The sequence below is a fragment of the Ictidomys tridecemlineatus genome, chromosome 13 (assembly GCF_052094955.1).
Source record: "Ictidomys tridecemlineatus isolate mIctTri1 chromosome 13, mIctTri1.hap1, whole genome shotgun sequence".
NCBI classification, from domain to species: Eukaryota; Metazoa; Chordata; class Mammalia; order Rodentia; family Sciuridae; genus Ictidomys; species Ictidomys tridecemlineatus.
This window is the reverse complement of record NC_135489.1, coordinates 99,204,034-99,224,970: the sequence shown is the minus strand read 5'-3', so window position 1 is coordinate 99,224,970 and position 20,937 is coordinate 99,204,034. Positions and strand designations below refer to the sequence as shown.

Sequence of the window (20,937 nt, the reverse complement as noted above, 5' to 3'; positions counted from 1 at the left end):
TGGCAGGAGATGGTGGGCTGGCTTGCAGTTCTCACCTCCTTCCCATGCACCCTGTAATAAACAACCCGCAGGTTTATCAAGCACGTTTAACCGACGGCTCTGAACCACAGGGGTAAAGCAGTACCCCACGCTGCCATGACCTGCCACACCTTCCAGCCCAGTCTAAGGGGACAGAACAATTGAATTCACTGCGCAGCTGACTTAATGCAAGGATTCCGCGGCACAGGCCAAGGAGGGCAGGGAGGTAGGAAAATGACGGTTCAGCATACGCTCCCCTCCACTAGTCCACGGTTTCAGAAAACTCCTTTCTGCTGTGCTAACCACCCTTCTAACCTGCAGGGAGGGAACGAAGGTGGTGCCTGCTGGTACCTGGGTGGGGGAGGGAACGAGGGGCGGGGCCGGGGCGGGGCGAGGCGGTGGAGGGGGCGGGGCCTAGCGAGAGGCGGGGGGTGGGCCGGCGGCGAGCGCGGGCGGCGTGGGCGGGGCCAGGCCTCGGGGCCGAACGCCGAGGGCGTGCGCAGGCGCACTGGCGCCGTGAGGGGGCGGAGCGGCGGCCGCAGACCCACGCCGTAAACAGACAACATGGCGGTGGCGGCGCCCGGGGCTTGGGGGGCCCTGCAGGCCGGCCGCGCCCGCCTGGTGGCCGCCGGCCGCGCGTGGCTCGGCCCGGGGTGGAGGCTGTCCGGCTCGTGGGCGGGTCGGCGGGAGGGTCCGGCGGTGTGGGCCGGGGGTCCTGCCCAGAGGAGGGGCTACAGCTCTGAGGCGAAGACGGAGGACGAGCTGCGGGTGCGGCACCTGGAGGCAGAGAACCGAGGTGAGCGGACGGCGGGGCGGGCCGCGACCCCCCAGCCCCCCGACCCACGGAGGGCCCCGTCCGCCCGTGCCGAGGACCTACACGTGGGCCGGGAGCCCCCCACTGCGCGGCGTCCGCTCTGCGCCGAGACCGAGCTGCCGCGGGCCCGGGCTGCGCGCGCCAAGGTCACCGCGGGTTGGGTCTCGACTCCCGGGTGTTGTTTCCGCTGTGTCACGGCATTCCGTCAGCCCAGGTGGCTGCAGTGGAAGGCCTTTATCCCGAATGATCTTGGATTTGAAGCCGTGTCCCCGCGTGTCCATGCCGTCTCAGAAAGTTAGCTTTTGGACTGCTCCAGTGAAGCGGTTTTGCCCATTTGACTTGTTCAGCCCTGGGGCACATCTTCCTCTTGCAGCACCTATGTGAAGACATGAAAGACACCTTCGCAGTCCATCACACAGGGAGGGAGGCCGTGGAGGAGGGAGAACGTGAAGAAACACTGGTCGAGTTCCTTCCTTTAATTGGCAGTGTTGGGAAGAACTAAAGGGGTGGTGAATACTGTCTTGCCCCTGTTAGACAGGACCAGTCCTTTAATTTTGACATGTGTATGGAGCACCTATAATCTGTGAAGCAGAAGTGAAAAGGAGTAAGTCGTTGCTGACTTTAAGAAGCTTCTGGTATAGTCAAGGAGATCAGGTGATGCTAACTTAAGAGGCTTGGGAGGAGCACAGTGCTATAATACCTGGAGGGTTTTTGCCACTTGAAAGTGGTTCCAAGGCATTTTTTTTTTTAATAGGCAATGCATAGTGAGTGTTCTTGGGGAATTTTCTGTGCCTCTCATGTGTAAAATAGGAAAAAAGGATACCAACTCTATTAAGGCTGTTGTGAAGATTAGAGGAGATTGTTAACATACATTGCCCACTAAATATTTATCCCATAGTAGGGGCTCAGGAGTGTGTAGAACTACTTTATTTCTTGTTTATTGTTCCAGACAGAAACAAAGGAATGATCAAAGAATTGGAGATGTGAACACGTGAGGTATATTTGGGAAATATCATGAGGCATCTGTAGTTATAGTGTGGTGTAGCAGGAAGAAGAGAAACGATCTCAGCTGGAAGACTGCACTGGCCCTGCCGTCCTTAGAGCCATGAATGCAAGTCTTTGGGATAAACTTGGTTGTTGGGATTTCAGTTATACTTGATAGATGCAAAGATGATTGCAAGTACAGGGTATTCTTTGTGTTTTGATAAATGCATATTGAAAATAAATTTGCACAGAACATCTGGTATGCCTTAAATTAGGATCGAGAGTGGACAAAAAGAAAATATTAGCATAAAATACAATTTTTATGTTTTTAGTTTATCCAAATGTAGATGTCAACTACTAGGACATCTTAGTTTCTTGAGGAAACTGACCCAGCCTCCTTTGAGGATTGGCAAGAATGACGTAGTCTTAGCTTATGTTACTTATGTTGTGCTTTGATTTACCACTGAACCAGTAATAGGTAGTGCGAAGAAAACTGTGAAGTCAAAGATATTACACCCAAAGGAGTGTCCCCACAGCCTTTCTTACAGGGAGAAGTTCAAAATTTGATGCTGTTAGTGGCCTTTAATGACTGAGAATTCTCCTGGGTCAGAGAAGCCCTAAACTATCCTTGTAGACCTTTAGGTGGGGTTGGGTAGGTGCAGAATATGTGAAACTTCCTCTATTGTCAGGGTTCCATATTTGTAATTTATTGCAGTGTTCCAGCTATCTAAGCAAGTTTCTTTAGTGATTGTTTTTTTTTTTTTAAATTTCTTTTTCTTTTTCTTTCTTTCTTTTTTTTTTGGTACCATGGATTGAACTCAGGGCACTACATCCCCAGCCCTATTTTATATTTTATTTAGAGACAGGTCTCACTGAGCTGCTTTGTGTCTTGTCTTGCTGAGGCTGCCTTTGAAATCCTGGTCCTTCTGACCCAGCCTCCTGAGCTGCTGGGATTACAGGCGTGCGCCTCTGCGCCTGGCTTTTTCCAAGTTTCTTTAGTGGTTATTTCTTTGATTCTTGTTCATCCTACACAGTTTTAGAGCAGTAGTCGTGGCTTGCAGAGATTTTTCCTGGTCCTTTTTCTTAGGTCTTTTGGCTTTCTGTAATTTCCCTTCCCAGTTTATTCTTCATATTGTTGTTGGGGTTGCCTTTTTTTAAAGCTAAGAATCATCCTCTGCTCAGTTAAAAACCATTAATTGCTCCCTGTTGCCTGCAAGTCCTTCTCAGCCATCGGGTCTTTACAGTCCGTCTCCCTTAACTTTTAGCTTCTCCTGCTGTATTCTGTGTCGTGGTTTCTGCAAACACCTCCTGGAATGTTCCTTCCTTTTTCCCTACTAATCTTCTCCCACTGTGGCAAGCTTCTATAATTGTGACCATTTCAAAGATCTTGGTAAACCTGGTGGAATAACTTCTAGCAAAAATAGGGCAAATAAGCAAATGTATAGTGCAGAGTCATTCATGATACCTACTTCTTCAGTCATGACATTTAGATTGTCATGTCCTACCAAGTGTCTGAAATATTTCATGTTCTTCTTTATCTGTGTTATCTAAGCCAGCCTCATGGACTGCTTCAGAGATCTGTAGTTGGTCTCCCTATGCTACAGAGGTCTGTAATTGGTTTTCCTATTTCTACTTCCTTTTCTTTTTAAATTTGTTCTAATTAGTTATACATGACAGTAGAATGCATCTCGACACATTGTACACAAATGGAGCACAACTTCTTCCTGTGGCTGAATATGATGCAGAGTCACACTAGTAGTGTACTCATCCACGTATATAGGGTAATAATGTCCATCTTTCCTTTTCTTTTTAACAGGTTGATTCATTTCGTGTTTTTTCTATGTTTTAAAAAATATATTTTGATATTTTTTATGTAAAAATAAAAAGTAAAGATATATTGATATATGTATATATTTTTTACTTTTTATTGAAATAATGATTCAAATAGCATACCACTTAATATTCAAAATGGATTGTTGCTTTAGTGTATTCAGTTATGTTATAACTATCAATACAATCTAATTTTAGAACTCATTTTAAATTAAAATCAAAATAAACCCTATTGTCTTTGGCAGTGACTCTTCAGTCAGCCTCTGTCTCCTAGTCCTAAAACAATGTTTATCTATTTTCTCTCTCAGTAGGTTTGTTTACTTTTAAGTCTATTCCTAGTATTTTTTTTTTGATGCTATTGTAAATGAAATTGTTTTCTTAATTTCACTTTTAGATTGCTCATTGCTAGTGTATAGAAACAGTTGATTTTTATATAATTAATCTTGTGCAATTTTGATGAACTCATTTATTCTAATAGTTTTTTAGTGAATTTCTTAATAATACCTGTATATAAGATTATGTTATTTGCAAATAAGGTAATTTTACTCCTTTCTTCTCAGTGTGAGTGTTTTAAGTTTCTTTCTCTTGCCTGATTTATATGCTTGGAGCCTCCATGACTGTGGAATAAAAATACTGAGAGCAAACATGCTTGTCCTGTCCCTGATCTTGCTGAGGAGAGGGGAGGGAACATTGATGTTAGTGATTAGTTATGATGTTAGTAATTTTTTTTTTCTTGGTATATTCCCTTTATCAGTTGGGAAACTTCCGCAAATTTGTAGTTTGTTGAGTGTTTTTATGAGTTGAATTTTGTCAAATGTTTTTTTCTGTCGTATTGGGATAATCATGGTTTTTCTTATTTAGCCTATTGTTGTGATAACTTCCACTAAATGATTTTCAAATACTGACCCAGACTTACATACCTGGAGTAAATTCTATTTATTTGTGTTATAAAATTCTTTTTATAGATTGTTGTATTTGATTTGCTTATATTTTGTTTGAGAACTTTTATGTCTATGTTTGTGAGAGTGTATTTTGTTTGAGAGTTTTTATGTCTATGTTTATGAGAGTAGTCTTTAGTTTTTCATTTTTGTAATGTCTTTCTTTGTCTTTGGTATGTGGATAATGCTAACTCGACAGAATGAGCTTGGATGTTTTCCTTTTGCATCTGTTTTTTGGAAGCGATTGTAGAGTTATGATATAATTTTCTTGATATTTTGATAGTGGGATTTACCTGAAAAACTTTCTGGCTCTGATACTTTTGTTCTAGAAGCTTATTGCTTATCGATTCAGTTTCTTTAATGGATATAGGCTTTTTCAGTTCTGTTTGTCCTTGTCTGTATTTATATTTTATCTTCCAAGGAGTTGGCCCGTTTAATCTAAATTATCAAATTTGTGGTCATAAAATTGTTTATAACTTTCTTTTATTATGCATTTAATGGGGGGAGGTCAGTAATTTGTATTTTCTCTTTTTTATAATATGCCTGGCTAGAGGCTTATCAACTTAGTGATCTTAAAAAAAACAAAACAAACAAAACAAAACAAAAACCAAACAAACCAGCTTTTGGTTTGTTCACTTTTCTGTATTGGTTTCCTATTTTCACTTTCATTGATTTCTGCTAATTGAATTTTTTTCCTGCTTATTTTATTTTCAATTTATTTTACTTCTAGCTGATTTTTGTTTTTGGTACTAGAGATTCAGCTCAGGGTGTTTTACCACTGAGCTCCATCTGCAGCCCTTTTTATTTTTTATTTTGAGATGGAGATCTCATTAAGATGCTGAGTATCTCACTCAGTTGCTGAGGCTGGCCTTGAACTTGCAATCCTTCTGCCTCTATCTCCTGAGTAGCTGGGATTACAGGTGTGCGCCATTTGCCAGACTGCTTCTCTTCTAGTTTCTTAGAGTAGAAGCTTAAATTACTGATTTTAGTTTTATTTGTCTAATGCTATAAATTTTCCTGTAAGCTCTGCTGCATGTCATTTTTTTGATAAGTAAATTTTTGTTTACTTCTACATATTTTAAATTTTGTCTTGACACTTTTTTTCAAGATGTATGCATTATTTAGAAGTGCCTTGTTTAATCTCTAAGTATTTTGGAGCTGAGATTTCTGTTATTGATTTCTAGTTTCTTTCCATGGTGGTCTGAGAGCACACTTCGTATTATTTCTGTTCCTTTAAATTTGTTAAGATGTGTTTTTGGCACATAATGTGGTCTTTCTTGGTGAATGTTTCTGTGAGCTTGGGAAGAACATGTATTCATTCTGCTATTGTGGGTTATTCTATATTCAACTAGTTTTGTTATTCAGTTTCATTTAGTTGATCAGTGGTGGTATTCTGTTCAGCTGTACCCTGATTTTCTTCCTGCTCTGTCACTTAGCAGAGAGTTGATATCTGCAGCTGTAATTCTGGATTTGTCTATTTCTCCTTGCAATTCTTTCAGTTCTTTTTTTAAAAATATTTTTTAAATTGTTGATAGACCTTTATTTTTAAAAATTTAATTATATGTGGTGGCTGAGAGTTGAACCTAGTGCCTCACACATGCCAGGCAAGTGTGCTCTGCTGATGCCCAGCCCCCTCTTTCAGTTCTTAATTGACATAATTTGATTCAAATATCATAGCATCATTATGTCTTTTTAGTGTGGGTTGTTACAACTTAGCGTAACATTTTCAGGGGGCTTGGGTTATATATGTGGTTATCAAACGGTCTTTTGGTCAGTACTTTTCAGTGGCTTATTCCGTATAATTTATTAGTAATGATGATCGAGGTTATTGAAGTTGGCAAAATTTTTAGAAGTAAAAATATACTTTCCCATGGTGAAATATAAAAGGCAGCATTACAGAAAGGTGCCACTTCACTTTCAGTTTCTTTATCAAAATTGAAGACTTTAAAACATCTAGAGTCTCTGCTGTGAATAACAGTAATTTTATTTACTGCCTTTCTGATTTGTGTTAACATACATTATTAATTTTTATAGACAATATCTGGCCTCCTTTTGATGTAAGATAAGAGAAGGTTTGCTCTCTAGTTTGTCTTCTGCCTTCCAATTTCTGGTATTGATAACACTCATATATCATCAAAATTTATGACAGTTACATTTTGTTCTCTTATCATAATTGTTATGCCTTATCTACACGTTGAGTATGAACAGTGCTTATAATATTATTGATAACATTTTTGTTGATAATACCTTCACTATGTCTCTGGAATCAGTCTACTTCCTATTGTGACTACTACAGATGAAATCTGTAATTGTCATACTTTATATAGATCTCAGCAGTAGTGTCTTAATTGGTCTCCCTAAGTATATTCACCCTCTTTTTTTTTTCTTTTGTAAATTGAGATGAAATTCATATACAAAATTTATCATTTTAAACTTTTTAAGTGTATAATTCAGTAGGTTTTAGTTTGTCTACCATGTTGCACAATTGTAACCATTATCTAATTCTAGAATACTTTCTTTAAACTTTTTTACAAACTTCTACATCCCTGTCTTCTGATTGCCTTCTCCCCTCTAGCCTTTGAAAAACCTCTAATCTTTTTTCTGCTGGTATGGATTCACCTATACTACATGTTTTGTAGAAATGGACCGTACATGTGGGATTTTTTTTTTTGGAGGGGTGGTGGTAATCTGACTGCTTTTCAGATTAGTATTTTCAAGGTTTTTCCATGCCATAGCTTCATTTCTTTTTATGACTGAGTAATATTCCATCATATGGATACATCACATTTTGTTTCCACTATTTGGATATTATGAATGTTTTTGAATATTTGTGTATGATTATTTGTTTGAACATTATGTCATGTGATAATTTTATGGTTTTTTTTAGAGGAACCATTGAACTGCTTACTGTTAACATATCAGATGTGTAGTTTGCAAATATTTTCTCCTATTCTGTGGATTTTAAATTTTTTAAATAAAGTCTTACAAGTTTTTTTTCTTTTGTTACTTGTTTTTTTGGTGTTTCTTAATTATGAAATTTACCTGGTAATTCAAGATTGTGAAGGTGCACACATGCACACACTCATACACACACACACATACACACACACACACACACACTTCTAATAATTTTATAGTTTTAGCGTACATTTGTATCTTTGATCCATTTTGAGTTAATTGCTGTATATGATGTGAGGAAGGGGCTCAACTCCATGTTTTTTTTTTTTCATGTGAGAATTACTTTTCCTACTACAATTGTTGATAAACTTTTTTTATTTTTATATTTTGCCATTGAATTGTCTTGGCATCCTTGTCAAAGACCAGTTGACTTGTAAGTAAAAGGGTTTATTTCTGAACTCTGAATTTGTTTCCACTGATTTATGTGTATGTCTGTCCTTATGCCAGTAACTTCACTGGTTTTTTATAGTTTTGAAAGAACTTTTGAAATCAGTAAATATAAGTCCTTGAACTTAATTCTTTTTTAAGATTATTTTTGATTCTTCTGGGTCCCTTGCTTATTAACTTATTCATTTCTGCAAAAGTGGTAGTTGGAATTTTGGTAGAGATATGTATGGAGATCAGTTTGATTGCCATTTTACCAATATTAAATCGTCCACGAACATGGGACATATTTTTATTTATTTAAGTCGTCTTTAATTTCTTTCAGTGATGTTTTGTTGTTTTCAGGATACAGTCTTGAACTTTCTTGAATTTATTCCTAAATATTCAGTTCTTTGAAAATGTGTTCTTTTTTCATTATGTGGCACCCCTCCCATTTTTACCCATGTAACTTTTCCTTGGTATGAAGCTGGCTTTTTATGAAATTAATGTAGCTGTTCCTGCTTTCTTTTGATTATTGTTATCATGGCATATCTTTCTCCTTACATTTGCTTTTACTCTTTTACTTTGCATCTTAAATATTTTAAGGAGGTGTCTTACAGACAACGTGTAGTTTGGTATTATTTTTCTTGGTCTGCCTGACAGTCTGTCTTTGTTCAGAGTGGTAGTGGTTTATAGATCGCTAAGTTGTCATTCTAATTGATATGGTTGGATTAATATCTACCATATTTATAGTTGCTGTTTATTTGTTGCCTTGTTCTGTGTTCCTGTTTTTGTCTTGTTTCTTCTACCTTGTGTGGATGTGTTTTTTCCCACTGCTGGGAATTGAACCTAGAGTCTCATGCGTGCGAAGCACGGATTCTTCCACTGAGCTACATTCCTGCCCTATGACTTCTGTGGTTTTAATTAACATATCTGTGATTCAGTTCCCCCCTTTGTGGCATATTTAGTTTTATAGTGTTGCCAGTATTAGTTAGCTTCTTATTAGTATATCCTGTAAATACATGACTTTCTAATACCCCTATTGCAAATACTCTGTAAAAAGAAAGGACTTAGTTTGGCTCAGGGTTTGGAGGTCCATGATCAAGTGGTCCCGTATCTTTGGGCCTCTGGGGCGCATGGTGGGGCAAAGTGCTCACCTGCTGAACTAGGGGGCAAAGAGATGGAGAGCAGGGTCCCACAGTCCCCTTGAGAGCACTGTCCCAGTGACCTGAGGCCTACCTCTCAGAAGTTCATGACACTTCTCATAGTGCCACCCTGGGGACCAAACCTTTATTTATTTGTTTTTGGTACCAGGATTGAACTCAGGAGTACTTACACTGAGCCACATCCCCCAGCCTCTTATTAAGTAGCTTAGGGCCTCTGCTAAGTTGCTGAGGCTGGCTTTGAATTCTCGATCCTCCTGTCTCGCTGGGATTATAGGTATGCACCACTGTGCCTGGCCCCAGGTTTTTATTGTATGAACATTTGCAAACATTCAGCATCGCCCTACAGTTCATGATATACATTTAGAGGTAATCCAAGTCTGTTTTCAGATAACACTGCTATTTCAAGATTCATGGGTATTTTGTAATAAAATATTGCTAATTCCTTTCTCCATTTTACTTATACATAAACACACATGATTGAACATGTTGCTGTTATTATTTTGAATGAATTTTTATCTTAGACCAATTAAAATAAGAAAAACAATGCTTTTAATTCTACCTTATTCCTACTCTGATGCTTTACTTTCTTATGTAAATCTAGAATACTGACTTATATAATTTTCCTTCTCTCTAAAAAATTTTTTTGTTCTATTTTTTAATTTGTTCTTTTTAGATATACATGACAGTAGAGAGTATTTGGACATATTATACAAGCATAGAATATAAGTTATTCTAATTGGGATCACAATCTTGTGATTGTACGTAATGTGGAGTTTCACTGGTCGTGTATTCATGTATGAACATAGGAAAGTTATGTCTGATTCATTCTACTGTCTTTCCTATGCCCATCCCCCCCTTTGTCTTTATTTCCCTTTGTCTAATTCATTGAACTTCTATCCACTCCACCATTGTGTTTTAGCATCTGCATATCAGAGAGAACATTTGGCCTATGGTTTTTTGGGACTGGCTTACTTCACTTAGCATGATAGTGTCCAGTTCCATCCATTTACTGGCAAATGCCATAATTTCATTCTTCTTTAAGGCTGAGTAATATTCCATTGTGTGTATATTACATTTTCTTTATCCATTCATCTGTTCAAGGGCACCTAGGTTGGTTCCGTAGCTTAGCTATTATGAATTGAGCTGCTATTGATTGATGTGACTGCATCACTGTAGTATGCTGATTTTAAGTCCTTTCTGTATAGATCGAGGAGCGGATAACTGGATCAAATGGTGGTTCCATTCCTAGTTTTCTATGGAATCTCCATATTGCTTTCTAGAGTGTTTGCACCAATTTGTAGTTCCACTAGCAACGTTTGAATGTACCTTTTCCCCCACCTCCTTGCCAACATTTATTTTTACTTATATTCTTGATAATTGCCATTCTGACTGGAGTGACTTGGAATCTCAGTGTAGTTTTAATTTGCATTTCTCCAATTATTAGAGATGTTGAACATTTTTTTTTCACATATTTTTTGACCATTTTTATCTCTTCTGTGAAGTGCTTGTTCAGTTCCTTTGCCCATTTATTGTTTGAGTTTGTTTTTTGGTGTTAGGTTTTTGAGTTTTTTGTGTATCCCGGAGATTAGTGCTATAATGAGGTGGAAGTGTCAGATTCTCTCCCATTCTGTAGGCTTTCTCTTATGTTCTTTGTTTCTTTTCTCTGAGGAAGTTTTTCAGTTTGATCCATCCCATTTGTTGGTTCTTGATTTTACTTCTTGTATAAATAATTTCTTCTAATAATTTTTGCAGGCAGATCTACTGGCAATATATTTCCTCAACTTCTTTTTTTTTTTTCTTTTAATCTGAGAAAGGCTTACTTCTGCTTTGCTTTCAAAGGATATTTTTACAGTTTTAAGAATTCTAAGTTGGAGGTTCCCCCCCCCCCAACACTTTAACTATAGTCATGTGTTGCTTAATGGGGCGCGCATTTTGAGAACTATGTCATTAGGTAATTTTGTCATTGTGTGAACATCATACAGTGTACATAAATGTTGATGTTATAGCCTACATAGTCTGCTGTTTATATAGGATGTATTGGGTGTGTGTGTGTGTGTGTGTGTGTGTTTTGCTTGTGGCTCCTAGGGCCATGATGAACAAAATAATTTGAGATTAAATTAAGCATGAGAAAAAATGATGGAAATCATGAGATGTGTTAAACATGCGGTATATCTGGTTTCTGCCATTGTAACATAGTGTGCTGTTTTACAACAAAATTCTATTAGTAGAAGGAGTGCACTCTAAAATAATGATTAAAGAAATAGCATAGTAAATACATAGACCAGTAGCAGTCATTTATTACTATTATCAAGAATTTATTTGCTATACATAATTATATGTGCTATACTTTCATATGACCGGTGGCACAGTAGATTTGTTTATGTCAAAATCATCAGAAATATGTGAGTTATGTATTGTGCTGCAATACTGGGATGGATTTGACATCACTTGCTGATAGGAAAGTTTAAATTAGTTATAATCTGTGGGACCACTGTTGTTTATGTGATCTGTCATTGACTGGAATGTTCTCACACGGTATAGGCATGACTGTATTTCACTCCAGTCTCCTCTTGCTTACCTCATTTCTGAGGATAAGTTGTCTATAATTTTTTTCTTTGCCCCTTTTAGTTGAAATTTTGATTCTCTGACCTCTTTCAGGATTTTTTTTCTTTGTCTTTGATGTTCTAGAATTTGAAAATGATGTGTCGGGATGTAGTGTTTTGGGTATTCATCCTCCTGATCTTCTATGCCTTTCCTGAATCAGTGGGTTAGTGTCTGTCATTAATTTGATATTATTGATCATTATAGTTTCAAATATATATGTAATTATGTGTATATTTATGCATATGTGTATATATATATTTTGCACTGGGGATGGAATCCAGTAAAAAGTGGACCACATCTTCAGCCCTTTTTATTTTTTATTTTGAGACAGGGTCTTGCCAAGGCTGGTCTCAAATGGTACATGCCACCGCACCCAGCTTGGTTAGTTTTTTCTTTTCTCTCTCTTTCTTTCTGGAGTCCTCATTGTGTGTGTTACTGCTTTTGGTCTACAGTTCTTGGATCTGGTATCACTTTCTTTCTTTTTGTTTTCCAGTTTTGGTGATTTCTGTTGTGCTGTCCTGAAGCTCAAAGAATCTTTCCTTAGCTGGTGACTGGATTTCTCTGGATTTTTCTCTCTCATACTTGTCCATATGAAACTTCAGCAGTTTGCTCCAGTTTCCTTACCTCAGCAGTAGTTCTTGTGGAGATTTATGCCTTTTTATTTTATATTATTTATATATTTATTTTATTTTTTTTTAGTGGTTGATGGACCTTTGTTTTATTCATTTATTTATATGCAGTGCTGAGAATCGAACCCAGTGCTTCACACATGTGAAGCAAGTGCTCTGCCACTGAGCTACAACCCCTGCACTGAGGTTTATACCTTTGAACTTCTGCTCAGACAAGCCACAGTTCTCTGTCTCATTAATTTTGGGGGCAGCAGTTAGTCCTGCTAGGCCTCTCTTTTCTCATAGTTCTACAATAAATTATTGTTTTTTCAGTTTCTTCAGTTTTTTTTTTTTTTATTAGAATTGAGTGACAATTTCTGGCTTCTTATGCTGGACTGCAAAGTGGAATTCCAAGTTCATTGTTTTTGATTTGTTGCAAATTGTGTTTTCTAATTTCATTTTTGGGTTGTTCGTTGTCAGTCTGTAATTATGTGAACTTTCCTGAATTCCTTTATTAGCGCTTTTTTTTGGATCTGATTTTCTCTTTATAGGATTATGTCCTTTATGAGTGGGAATTACTTCTTCCTTGCACATTTGTATGATACTTAGTTTCTGTTTCCTTTTCTTTCCTTTTCGCCTAATTGACTTGGCTGTACCATGTTAACATGGCTGTGGTGAAAATAGGCATTCTTCTCATTTCTTATCTTTGAGAAAGACTTTCACTTTCATTGCTGAATCTGGTGTTGTCAGCTGTGGTTTCTCATAAATGCCCTTTATCAGGTTGAGTTAAAGTTTCTCTCTCTTACTAGTTGTTGCTTTAATTATTTTATAATCATCCAAGAGAGTAGGGCTTTGTCATATGCTTTTTCTACGTTAGTTAAGATGATCATATGATTTTAAGAATTTTTTCTTTATTCTATGGATGTAGTGTATTACTTTCATTTTAGTATGTTGAACTTCTCTTGCATTCTTGGAATACATCTCACCTGATCATGATGTCTAAAGCTCTTATTATGCTTTTGGTCTACAGTTTTTGGATCTGGATTGGTTTGCTAGTACAGACTGAGCATCTGTACTCTGAAAATCTCAAATCTGAAATACTTCAGAATTTGTAACCTTTAGAGTTTTGGGCATGTTGCTATGAATGGAAAATTCCATGAACTACCTCATGTGACAGATGGCAGTCAAAATGCAGGCAAACTAAAAATAGTGTGTAAAATTGCCTTCAGAATACTTATAGAAGGTGTATGTGAAACATACATTAGACTTTGGTCCTGTCCTGAAGACATCTCATTATGTATATGCAGATATTTTAAAATCCTGAAAAATTTTGAAATGTCTTCTGGCCCCAAGCATTTTGTTTTTTGTTTTCTTTTTTTGGGGGTGGGGTGGGGTGGAAAGGTATGATATGTCTTTATTCTATTTAAATTAATTTTTCTTATATATGACAGCAGAATGCCTTACAATTTATATTACACATATAGAGCACAATTTTTCATATCTCTGGTTGTATGCAAAGTATATTCACGCCAATTCGTGTCTTCATACATGTACTTTGGATAATGATGTCCATCACATTCCACCATGATTTCATCCCCCTTCCCCCCTTCCCCTCCCACCCCTCTTCCCTATCTAGAGTTCGTCTCTTCCTCCCATGTTCCCCCTCCCTATCCCACTGTGAATCAGCTCCTTATATCAGAGAAAACATTCGGCATTTGTTTTTCTGGGATTGGTAACTTTATTTAGCATTATCTTCTCCAACTCCATCCATTTAGCTTGCTTTTTTCTGATCCATTCTTTGTATTGTGGCCTAAATGACCTTTTTTTTTTTTTAAATTGTTATATATGACAGCAGAATGCATTACAATTTATATTACACATATAGAGCACGATTTTTCATATCTCTGGTTGTACGCAAAGTAGAGTCACACCCTGAATGGCCTTTTTTAAAGCAAGTGTGAACTTAGAAATAAATTTTTACAACTTGTTAAAAGCCAGTAGAAGAAATCTGTAGCAAGCATAACAATTGATGAAATGGCAGAAGCATTCTCATTAAAGATGTTGATAAAATAAGGAAACTTGTTTTCTTTGCAAATCGTCTGTATTCGTTTTGTAGTTCTAGTTAAAGTAAAATGGTAAGAGAAGGAAATGAGACATTTAAGTCACCACTGGAACAGAAAAATGTTACTGCCAACATTTCTAGATGATGATTGATCATGTCCTTGGAAGATTGAAGATAATCACTCATTAAATCTGTTAACTGTTCATAAATTTTCTAGGAAAATACTAAAGATGATACCACAAAACTTTTCATATACTTATGTGATTAGAAATTATAACTGAAATAGAAATAAAAGCCTTCACAAGAACAAGTAGCCTTCCAAAACATGTGCTAGAACTGTGCCTGAAAGCCTACAGGTCCCCCCCAAAGAATGAAAGACCTAAATACGTGGAACATTACACCATGTCCTGGAAGAAAATGATTTAATAGGCAAATAATAAAAATAGGTAATTCATAAAAGAGCTAATGAACATTTAACTTAGTTAACTCAACTTTAGTTCAGAAAATTGGTGAAACTTATTATAAAAGGACATTATTTTCCCATATATTGTCAGAGATTTATGATATTCAGTATTGAGTGATAGTCCGGGGATTCTCAGTTAACGTATTTTTAGGAGGCTCCCTTTATTGTCCTGCTATAAAGTATATAGATAATACAAGCTCCTTAAAACATACTTTAAAAAAATCTCTAAATGTAGTATGGAACAAAGGGAACATAAATCATGGTAAAAACGTCAATTTCATAATGTAAGTTCAAAAACTGCTGGAATTAACTATGGTAGAAGCATTTTGATGGAATTTTTAATAATGATATCAGCAGTATCTAGCAAAGTTTATGATAAAACATTAGTAATTTAATGCACCAAAAATGTTTGTGCTAGAAGGAGAGATAGTAATTAGGTACTTGTGCTGTAAGTTTTACGTGTGTCATATCATTTGGTCCTCGCACCATGTCTCTCCATGGCATTTGGAATTATTTGTATCTTAATGAAGAAACTGAGGGTCAAAGTGGTTAAGTAACTTGCCCAAAGTCAGATAGCTAGTAAGTGATAGACTGGGATCTGAGCCCCAGCTCAGAGTCTGCATTCTTAGCTTCTGCCCCTGGAGTTCGTACCTCAAAAGACATTTCAGCTTCCCTTTAATTCAAAACCGAACTCAGGAGCTTTACCCCCCCTCCAGATCTCACATTGGTCATTTTTAATAGATTTGTTTTATTAAATGTCATTTCCTCGGTCCATTTGCTGAAGCCAGGAATCCCAATACTTCTCTTCAGTTCAGTTAATCCTTAGTCCAGTCATCAGTGACTCATTTTAAATTGTACCTTGAATAGCTCATGAATCCTTTCAGTTCCCGTTATTTCTACCACTGTCAGCCTCAGCCAAACCTGACGTCTCCTGACTGGACTACAGAGTGTGCCTTGAGCTTCTATCCTGTGCACTTCTGGCTGATCCCCTTTCTCCTTTTGTGTGTGTGTAGGTGTGTGTATATCTGCTCCAGAGGTTACTCCTTGTTCTTAGGATAAAGGGCAGATTTTCAGCAGGACTTGAAGGGACATTGAGTCCCTCATTGAAGACCTTGAGTCTTGTACTCTCTTCTCCATTCTTCTCTCTGTGGACTGTTACTGGTTTGTGCTTTTTCCTGTGGGGAAAAATGGGACCAGGACTGATTTATGCCTTCTCCTGTGTTTCCTCTGCCTGGAATTCAGCCGTCTTCCGGCCTTCCCACCTTAATGCATTCTTCTCAGCTCACCTCAAATAGTGGGTAAGCTTTTGTTAGCCATCTCCCTTTGTCCCCAGACCATGTCAGTTCTGGCATGATATGTTACTATATAGCATATCTATAGTAACACTTGTATACAACATTTTGATTAAATAGTCTGCTGATTATTAATGTTTATCTTTCCCTCCTAGACTCTAGTTCCTTGAGGGCTGAGCACCAAAATGCATACTCAATATAGTTTAACGAACACATCTCGTGTTCACAGTTAGCTACTAAACTGAAGCTTGAATGGTGAGCCATACTCATTGAAGTGTGGAGTTTGATTGCTCCTTACTGGCTAAAGGTTCTTAACCTCTTCAAGTCTTTCCTTATCTGTTAACTGAGAATAAAAGTAGTGCCTACCTTTTGGATTGTGAGGATTATGTGAATTAGCAGGGATAAGGCACTGGAGCAGTGCGGGTGCATACTAATGTGCTCAGTTAGTGGAGCCATTGTCATTCCTGTTGAGACCTATTCAGGGTCACGCAGTGTTTAAAGTACAGCCTGTCGTAGATATCAGTTCTCATGTTTTTCTCCATCAACTGAGATCATTTGGAATTCTTAAAACAACGGCTTTGCAGTTTCTTGAACAGACATGTGTACATTTCATTGTCTTCATTTTACTCAGTTAAAACTAAGGACCGTATGCAGCCCAGTAGAAGGGCTGATACATAGTGCAAGTTTGTGCTTAACTAGGAGACAAGAAGGCTGAGTACAGGTTGCATAGGATTTTGATTATCCATTTATGGTCTTTGAATTCATGTAGTTTGAAATAAATTATTAAAAAATTTTAAGGAGAGATGAATTCTATGCATAAGAATTGCTTTTAGAAAATTGATCTGCTGCAGTTGGAGTGGGGGACTGTATTTAGGTGGTAGTCTTTGATAGAATTAGGAGAGTTAGGAGGGAGATCTCCATTTTTATAAGATGATGATCTCTGTTTTATATAGATTGAATTTGAATTGCTCCTAGGTTTTTAAAATAGAAATACCCTCAGGTTTAGTGTGTGGGACAGAAGTCAGGAGAAAAGCCTGGGGTTGAAATAAAGAGAATTATGTATTATAACAAAAAGCATTAGTGAGCTGTTAACTGGTATATCAGCAGAAAAACAGATCAGGTAATTTTTATATGTGACAAGGTTTTGTTAGCTGTTATTTCTGTGTACTGTATGCTTGAAGTGATGAAGCCACATTTTAAGTACAGTCTTATAATCCAATTGTTCACTAATAAGTGACCTTCTCTAGTGTTTCTGATTTAGTGATTTAAAATTTAGTAAAATGTTACATTTTATCTTGATGATGCTTACACAGATAAATTGAAGGGTCATGAAGTTCTTCCCTAAAAGTAATGAACATTAAGCTCTAGTTTGATTTTATAAGTTCTTTAACTATCATAGTTTGTTAAAAAACTGTTTATCTTATATAATGATGAGATACAAGATAAACAGTTTTTTAAAACTATGATAGTTATACAAAATACATGTATGAAGATGTGAATTTGGTATCAACATATATAATCAGAGATATGATAAATTATGGTATAATGGTGTATTAAGAATTGTAATGTAAAAATAAATTAAAAAAAGGCATAAGTTGATGACTATGCTAATTAGCTTAACAAGGACAAGCATTTCACCATGTATACACATATCAAAACATCTGGTTGTATATTTTAAATATATATCACTTTATTTGTCAATTATACCTCAATAAATCCAGAAAATAAAAAAAACTGTTTATCTTATAAAGGAAACTAAATATGAAAATAAAGATGAATAAAGTCTTGCAGGAACCTTAAGGAGATGGTAGGTTTGTTAAGTCCCAAGGTAGCTAGGTGAACTAGAGTCTGTGTTCTCTGAATATCTCACTAACTCAAGTGTTATGCTTTTCCCCCCCTTCCCTTAACCAGGAATTGTGGTGCTTGGAATAAACAGAGCTTATGGCAAAAATTCACTTAGTAAAAATCTTATAAAAATGGTGAGTATAAAGATTAAACTGTTTGCTTCTAATTTTAAGATATAGTATTGATATCAATCTGAAAATGATCTTTTTTTCTTTTTCTTTCCTGTTCTTCCTATTTTGGTTTAGTTATCAAAAGCTGTGGATGCCTTAAAATCTGATAAGAAAGTTCGGACTATAATAATCAGGAGTGAAGTCCCAGGGATATTCTGTGCTGGTATGTAAATGAATTTTATTGTGAAATTATATTTAAGGTTTAGTGTTTCCTCAGTAGTGGCCCATTTTTCATTCAAATGTTCTGTGGTTTTGGTTTAAACTTCATTACTGGCAACAACTCAGTCTGTTTTTCATGAGAAAAATAACATGTTTACTCTGTCAGCATTAGAATCTTTTGCAACATGTGGGTTTGGTAAATTCTGTATTTACCAAAAAAATATTTTGAGTCATTAAAATTTGCTTGTGGTGCATACATAAATCATATTTATGAAACATCAATTGGGAAGGAAAAATTAGGTGTCCTACCAAAACATTATGCTCTGTATGTTAGTTGTTCAGAAGATACTCGAATTGACTGGCAGTTACTGCCTCATCTCAGAGTGCCAAGTATAGATAATTAGCTTTGAAGATGGGTGTTTATGGTAGTATCCAGGTGGGGGCTGGATATGTCTGTGCTATCTGCGATAGCAAAAGATAACTAATTCACATATACATTTTTGTGTTTGTGTTGCATTTCTCAAAGCTAAACATCAAGTTATTTTGCATTTTCCTTATTAATCCTAGTATTTCTAAGCCAAGATATTAAATGAATCTGTTTCAACAAGTGAAAAATGTGTGTGATCAAAATAAAAAAGCTGATAACATGCAGCATCATTATTATTAATTTATTTATTTACTAATAATCAAATAGAGACAGAAGTTGATTGAAGCATAAAACTATTTTATTTCAACAAAAATATAAATAGGGTAATTTCCTTGAAGTAATCAGACATTCAAGTCAGTGCAGTGTTTTATTCATTGAACAAATTTTTATTGAGTGCTTAGAATTCTATATTTGGAACAGTTCTTAGAACATGAGGGTATATTTGTAGACAGATGTTTTTAGAGGTGCCTAATTATGGCCTGTATTCTTTACTCAGTCTTTTTAGGTTTTAATCTATGGCTTCCACTGTAAAACATAGAATTTTAAAGTATTAAGAAATATTCATTGCAAAAGTTTTGGCTGTGGTAAGGTTTTATTGTTTTCTTATAATGTAATGTAGCATACCTAAAAAAGGATTGCTTTAACTCCATTTGGGTCATCGAAGAATATAGAATTATTGTCCTCAGATGCTTGGGTGATGATGTTAGGCATTCAGGTTTCTGTTTTCACATTTGTCAAAGTTAGTGCTATCTGCCTAGTAGGGTTGGTGGAGACTTTGATTTGACAGTGTAGAGAAAGCACAGTGCACTATATTTGTCCCTTCCTACCCTTAGGGGATTGGTTTTAGGACTCCCTGAACCTTCGCCCTCAATTCCCTTCGTGCTCCCAATTTCCATGAGTACACAGATCATCAGGTGCTCAAGTCCCTTATGTAAAATGGTGTGGTGTTTGCATAACCTACCCACATCTTTCCTTATACTTTAAATCATCTCTGTATTACTTATGTTACCCTGCTGCAACCAGTGTGGCCAAACTAGCAGTTCCAGCAAGGGGCGATGGGAGATTAGAAAAATAAAGACTCAAATACGCAGATTTTTGAAGATAACAGCTGGAATTGGGTGGAGCACTGCTCTCTGAAGGAGAAGCAGGTCTAAAGAATCATACTAGCAATCTTTATTATATATGGCTCATTCAGATTCAAGATATTCTTTGCAAGCATTATTCTTTGTATTCATGAAAGTTAGCAACATTATGCAGCTTATTCCTCAGTTACATTCTACATTTGCAGTGTGCAACCTTAGGAGGTTTGTGTTTCCCTCAAGAAAGTCCATTGTCTAAAGTTACTGTTAATGCAGGCAGGTTCAGGAGCAGCAGAGCTGGTGAAACATTGTGGTTGTCCCAGGAACTGGGTGCCTGAGATCAAGGTCCAGACTGATAAGACTCTTGCACAGAGCTTCCTCATGGAATGCATTACCATAGCAACTAGGCATCTTGCACCTTTACAGATTAACTTTCCTAGGCACTAAGCATGCCACAGCCATGAAGACATCAGGGACCCCAATTTCAGACACTGCTCTCCCATCTACTTGTCACCGCTCTTCACAATGCCGAATACAATGTAAATGCTACGTAAATAGTTGTAATACTATATTGCTTAAGGAATAATAAGAAGGATACAAGTCTGTACATGTTCAGTACTTATGAATCCCCCCCCCCCCCCACACAAGTATTTTCTGTCTGTGATTGGTTGAATCTGAGGATGAAATCCATGGATACAGAGAGCCAACTGTATCCAATAAGTGATAGCTGTATGTTTCTTATAAAGGTTTTACATTTATTTTCAATTCTTTTTCTTGAGCAGTGTGAGGAATTTAGACCAAGAGAATTAGGATTCTTGTATGTGTAACTTTTAGGACAGGGTTAACATGGTTTTGAGGTAAAAGGCTCTCATACCATGACTGGTGGGTGTGAGGTTCTTTAGGGGCTGCAGGGTAGCTTATTAGAAAGTTGTAGTGTTAGGATTTTTAATGCAGCCTCAAATAAAAGGTATAGTGTTAAGTTTTAGGGCAGGCTCAAATATATGAATATACATGAATCTCTGAGGAGTAATGGTGATATTGTGAGGGAAGAACAGCACCTAAAAAAATAAAAATAAGTGTTGGTCGGATATAGTGGTGCACCCCTGTAATCCTAGCAGCTGGGGAGGCTGAGGCAGTGGATGCATGTTCAAAGCCAG

At 37.0% G+C, this 20,937-nt stretch overlaps 1 protein-coding gene across 4 annotated transcripts in view; it reads left to right on the top strand.

The window, feature by feature from the left end:
• Positions 1 to 536: 536 nt before the first annotated feature.
• Auh (AU RNA binding methylglutaconyl-CoA hydratase) overlaps positions 537 to 20,937 on the top strand; it is a 159,105-nt gene continuing 138,704 nt past the window's right edge. Inside the window, exons 1-3 of one of the 4 annotated variants that reach the window (XR_013430008.1) lie at positions 537 to 814; positions 18,012 to 18,079; positions 18,191 to 18,278. Coding sequence is in view for 3 of the 4 variants with exons in the window: in XM_078030672.1 (XP_077886798.1) it covers positions 583 to 814; positions 18,012 to 18,079; positions 18,191 to 18,278 (388 nt within the window). In the remaining variant the exon portion in view is untranslated. The remainder of the gene's footprint in view (positions 815 to 18,011; positions 18,080 to 18,190; positions 18,279 to 20,937) is intronic. The other 3 variants (XM_078030672.1, XM_078030671.1, XM_078030673.1) reach the window with 3 other exon arrangements.